General features: G+C 35.5%; 1 protein-coding gene across 1 annotated transcript in view; it reads right to left on the reverse strand.

Annotated features, from left to right (window-relative positions):
- LOC147389131 (putative ripening-related protein 1) overlaps window positions 1–5,462 on the reverse strand; it is a 30,795-nt gene extending 25,333 nt beyond the window's left edge. Inside the window, exons 1-3 of the mRNA XM_086418422.1 lie at window positions 5,281–5,462; window positions 5,003–5,132; window positions 4,807–4,882 (exon numbers count right to left, since the gene is read on the reverse strand). Coding sequence (XP_086274548.1) covers window positions 4,807–4,882; window positions 5,003–5,132; window positions 5,281–5,326 — 252 coding nt within the window. The 5' untranslated portion in view covers window positions 5,327–5,462. The remainder of the gene's footprint in view (window positions 1–4,806; window positions 4,883–5,002; window positions 5,133–5,280) is intronic.
- Between the last annotated feature and the right edge of the window lie 538 nt (window positions 5,463–6,000).

Below are 6,000 nucleotides of genomic sequence, written 5' to 3' on the forward strand. Positions count from 1 at the left end.
TTCCATGTGCAATCAAACACTTGAAAAATATCATTTTCCATGGAAATTGATTTTCCACCCTATTTTCCATGTGCAATCAAACATACCCTAAGAGTCATTCTCTCTATTGCATTGACCAGGAGGGGGTTTCCTCCCTCTCACATTGCCACTTTGTTTGCATGGCTGTGCTTCAACATTCAGGCATTCTGTCACAAGTGTAGAATGAGAAGAAGTAATGCACTTAATATAAAGTTCATCTTTTCTCTTTCAATGTAATTGTGTGGAAATGTTTATGCAAAGCAAGTGCACATGTGGTAGGTATATATGATGTACAACCTACTCAAAATGCCATTATTTTACACTGAAAACAAGAACAATTTTAGGTATAAATTTTTTTGGATTGGCTAACTGCTACCTTCAATCGATATAACTTCCACGTTGAGATTAATAAAATTTCATATCCCAATTGTAGTCGTTTTCTCTTCCACAGTTTCGTATCTCAACAATCATGTAGAGGTTCTATTCTTAACTAATTTCATTATAAACAATAATATGTATGCTGGATTTTGACCTTATGTTCCTATTATAAGTTAAGAGCACCGCACCCTTTTTCCAATATATATATTTCCTTGGTTGATCCAATATGGTGAAAAGAACGTCTAAGACGTCAACGGCGTGGCATTGGTGATAATTTAATGTCAATGTCACGATCACCATCTTTTTTAATGCTTAGTTAAGCCACAAATCACATTTGCAAATACTTCAGTTGAGTATTGAAAGATGAACAAAAATCCAAAGAGATAGGGAAAGAGTTAAAGAAAGATGAACAAAAATAATGGAAACTGTAAAAGATGAGGGAGAGTGAAGAATGCATTACCTTGTAAAAAATATGACTTGTGTTTTAACCCCTAATTATACACAATTTTTTGAATTATTGAATTCGAGAGATGAACAAATTGTGAATAAATTTTTTTAAGTCAAAAAGGCATATTTTATCAATAATTGAATTGCACGGCTATTTTAATCAATTATTGCATAATTCATGTATACTTTGTGAATTGTTGGTCAAATTGCTAACAATGATCCAAGTAATTTCGGTGTAGGTCTACAAGGGTTGAATTGAGTCAATGGGCTTAAATGACCTCTTAAGATAACTACATGTATTGTACATAGAAACTAATAAAATTACACATTATTCTTGTAAATGCAAACACATAAGCCCTCACTATAAATATATATATATATATATATATATATATATATATATATATATATATATATATATATATATATATATATATATAAAGAGTACATGATTGAGCAACAAACAAAGCAAAAAATTTTATTCTTCATCCGGATTGCACTTGAACCTCTTCTTCAATCTAGCACTTGAACCTCCTCTTCAATCGAGCTACTGACGCTAGTATCACCACATACAATGTGTCTATGATATCATCCACAAATTGAAAATAAACGTACCTCCAAGTCTTCTTGAATAATAAAACACCACAAGCTCCAAAATTTCCTACCACGAATCCTGATGCCATTCCAATATGGAACCAACCAATTTTTGACTCTTCTTCTTCTTTTTCATCAATTGTGGGAGCATGTGATGACACATCATCTAAGCACTTCTTCTCCAATGGAACTCCACAAAATTCTGGATTGTCCTTATAAATCGAAGGATTCGGAGTTGGCTGCCTGATGGAATTTGTCCCGACAAGTTGTTGTATGATAGGTTCAAGTGATTTAAAAATGTTAAATTTGATAGGCTTTGAGGAATTGTGCCTGAAAGACGGTTCTTGGATAAATCGAGAGATTCCAATGACCTCAATTGACCAATCTTTGCTGGAATACTTCCAGTTAAAAAATTTCTTGATAAATTCAAATTATACAGTCGATAAAGATCGGTTAGCTCCTTGGGTATCTGTCCTACCAACTTATTATTTGAAAGGTCTATGTTGACGACGAATGGCAGCAACTTTTTATATTCATCTTCTCTTCCTCTTATGACTTCCCTTATTTGATCCTTGTAGTCAATTAGTCCAGACATATAATTGTACTGTCCTATTTGATTGGAAACCATAGCACTGAAATTGCCGAAACAACGGGGGATAATTCCAGATAAATTGTTACTAGCAAGGTCTATTATTTGAAGATGAGATAGACGGCACAGTGGTGAAGGAATATCACCATCAAACTTATTAGACTTCAGCTTAACATTTGTAACGATGTCAGGCTCTTTCCAATCCATGCAGGCATGTTCCCAGATAAGTTATTCTCTCCAAGGTCAAGAACAATCAAGTAAGAGCAATTTTGCAAGGCCAAGGGGAACATTCCACTAAAGTTGTTTTTGTTCAAGTGCAATGATTGTAGCAATGATTGATCACCCATTGAATTTGGAATAACTCCTGAAAGATTGTTGGATGATAAATCTAAAACTATCAAGGGTAAATTACCCAAACAATGAGGGAGATGTCCATACAAATGATTTTTTGAGAGATCAAGAAGGTTTAAGTTCTTCATTTTACATAATGAACGAGGGATGCTGCCACCAATAATGTTGTCAGAAAGAAACAAACTCAGTAATCTAGGCATCATATCATCTATACTTTGTGGTATAGTTCCTGAAATTGAGTTATTGGAGAGATCCAATATATTAACATTCGAAGGAAAATGCGGTAAGCGACCCTCAAATTTGTTGGAACTCAAATCCAGACTCAAAGATTGATTGTTTGACGCCACAAAAGTAGGCACCTTGCCATGGATCTGATTGTGAGAGAGATTTAAGAAGTATAAATGAGAAGAGAGGTTCCCAAACCAGTTTGGAATGGAATCTGAAATGTTCGCATTGGAGATATCCAAATAAGTAATAGTAGTTTGTGTTCGGAGCCATTCGGGGAACAGGAGACCTATTATGCAAGATGACATTTGCAAATACTTCACTTGGAAAGGAGGTACCCAATCAGGTCCAACTTTCAGAACCAAAGAGTTGGAACTCATTTCCAAATCTTGTAGTTTGGAGAGTTGAGCAAAATGAACCTCAGATACAACCCTTTTTAAAGAATTGAAAGAAAGATCCAATTGTTTTAGCTCTGAAAGTTGCCCTAGGCTTTCTGGAACATTCCCAATTAATTGATTGTGATTGAGATATAATTCTCTCAAAGTCGACAATGAGCCGAGAGATGTGGGAATAAGACCATTCAATTGATTGTAATTGAGATATAATTCTCTCAAAGTCGACAATGAGCCGAGAGATGTGGGAATAGGACCATAAAATGAGTTGAATGAAAGAGAAAGGTATTTTAGATTCTTAAACTGGCCCAAACAATTAGGCAAATACCCACTGAGTTCATTATATGACAAATCCAGTGTCTCCAAAGTATCCATGAAGCATGGACAAGACAAGTATCCAAAATACTTATCAGTTATTTTCCTTGCTAATTTGTTGTTAAAAAGGTTTAACGTTTTCAATGAGCAGAGATTCCTTGAAGCATCAAGAATTGGACGATTAGAAGTGAAAAAGTTGTCGGAGCGAGCAAGGAAAATAAAAGAAGTCATGTTCCAAAGAGTAGTTGGGATTGGACCTTCAAAATCATTCGAGCTAAGATCAAGGATGGAAAGAGATGTGAGATTATTAAGAAATGATGATGATGATGATGAAAGATAAGTGAGTGGTAGTAGACATTCAGACAAGCGCAACTCTTTTAAAGAAGGAAGCAAGTTGATGAATTGTGATGCCTCATTGGAAAGGTAGATTCCACTCATGTCAAGGAGTTGAAGAGAAGAAAGATGAGCGATCCAATTCATAACAGTCGAGAATGGGCAAATAGTTAAGTAATGGTATAATGAGTCCACACGGGGAGGACAAGAAAGATCGAGAGAAAGCAAGTTGGAGAGATTACCGAGATGAGGTGGAATAACACCACCAAACATTGCTGAAGAGAGATTGAGATATCTCAATTCATGGAAAGATCCAAAAAAGTTGGGAATTTTGAAATAAGAGAAATTGTTCCAACTCAAGTCCAAGTAATTCAAATGTTTCAACTCAAGCAATGAAGGATTTACCTCTCCACTTGCCACCAGTCTTCTCTTATAAAAAAGGTCAACATCTCCACTATCGTAAAGAGATGGGTGATTTCAGAGATCAAGCTTGATGACGTGTCCGGTAGTGTTGTCGCAAGTTATTCCATTCCAAGTGCAGCAATCTTGTTGTTGGGAGAGGACCCAAGAAGAAAGGCGATGTGTGGGATCAATGAGACCTTCTTTGAACTTAAGTAGAACTTCTCTTTCATTCGGTAAGCAACGCAACAGCAACTTGGAATCTTTTTCACCGAAGCAGTAGTAAGTGAAGTGGATCATAAAAGAGAACAATAACACAACACTAGTCATGAATCTCGCCATTACTTTCTTTCTCAATTTTAATTCCTCTTTTACAATAACAAGATTTATTTATAGATAAAGTGGTGGACCCTTCCCCTTTCTTTGTTTTCTCTTTCACAATGACAGAAAAGAAAATAAAAGAAGAAAGATTTACTAGGCAGACCTCATTGTTGCCTTTTTATTACAAAAACTCCCTTGGAGTTTTCACTTTCAAGATTGTTACCCAACAAATCTTTTAGGTGGATCTAAGGGTGCAACTTGATTCGGGTTGGTTCGGTTTAGAGCAAAATCAGAACCGAACCGATTTGAACTAAAACCGAACCAATCCAAACCGACCTTAATTCGGTTTGGTTCGGTTCGGTTCGGTTTGGTTCGGTTCGGTTTCATGGTTAAAAAAAAAAAAATTTTACACAAATTTATCAATGAAATTATGGAAATACATACCTTCTTTAGCAATTGTAGATGGAGAGAACAACTTTGATCAGAAATCACCATTACCGTTTGAAGTGTTTTTGTCCGCCTATTTAATTAAATAAATAGAACCAAGAAAATTAATATATCTATTTGTGAGTGTGATCTGAAACAAGAAAAAAAGCCAAAACGAGGAGGGTGAGAGAAGAGGGTTTGTTATTTGGGGCACCTTGAAAAGCGAAATAAGGAGATCTTCCATCTCCAAATTGGTTTCATTTTTGAGGGAGATTGTGTTTCTTGCACAAAGCCTGAAGAGATTTCCTCTTCATTGTGTGAAATTCCATCACTGAAACTCAGATCTACTGAAGATTTCTTCAGAAACAATATGAGAAATAATAAATGGAAAAATCAGAAAAAAAAAAAAAAAAAACACACAGACACACACAAATAAGAGAGGGTTTGAAGTATTCCCCTGCATTGAGAGAGAGAGAGAGAGAGATGACTGACCGTCGGAATTGAGAAGCAGTCCGCAGCCGCTAGCCACTAGCCACATGCCTTGCAACTCGCTAGAGAGAGAGAGAGGGAGGGGATGACCTCGGCCGCCGGAGTTGAGAAGCAGCCAGCAGTCCCGCAGCCTCACCTGCAAGAGACGAGAGATAATAGAGAGCGAGAGAGTAGAGTTAGGGTTTTTTTTTAAATAAAAACAACTTATATTTTATTAAAAATAATGGTTGGTTCGATTTTCGGTTTGCTTTGGTTTTTTATTAAATATGAATCGAGAATCGAACCGGACCGAACTCGTCGGTTTTTCATTTTTTAACCCGAAATCGAATCGTATTTAATCTAAACCGAACCAAACTAATCTAAAATACACAATTTAGTTCGGTTCTCGGTTTGAACCGAATTAACTTGCACCTACGCTTTTAAATATCCATTCTACCCTCAATTTAATTTTCGCCGCCCCTACGAGTAAAATCTAGAGAGTTGCTATTGGCACTCAAACTTTTACTTATTACACCCACGTTTCTTAAATTATTTATCACACTCCAATTAAATATTAAACAACTCCACTCAAAATTATACATTGAAACAAATTTAACATTTTTTTATAATAAGAATCAAATCCATATAAAATTCTAAAATTAACATTTGCAAACTAATAATAACTCTCTTCTTTAATTTGTTTTTCTTTTGAGAGAGGAAGATAGTAGTCTAATGTGGAAAAAA

The sequence above is a fragment of the Akebia trifoliata genome, chromosome 12, assembly GCF_017979445.1.
Source record: "Akebia trifoliata isolate Shusen 1 chromosome 12, ASM1797944v1, whole genome shotgun sequence".
NCBI lineage: Eukaryota > Viridiplantae > Streptophyta > Magnoliopsida > Ranunculales > Lardizabalaceae > Akebia > Akebia trifoliata.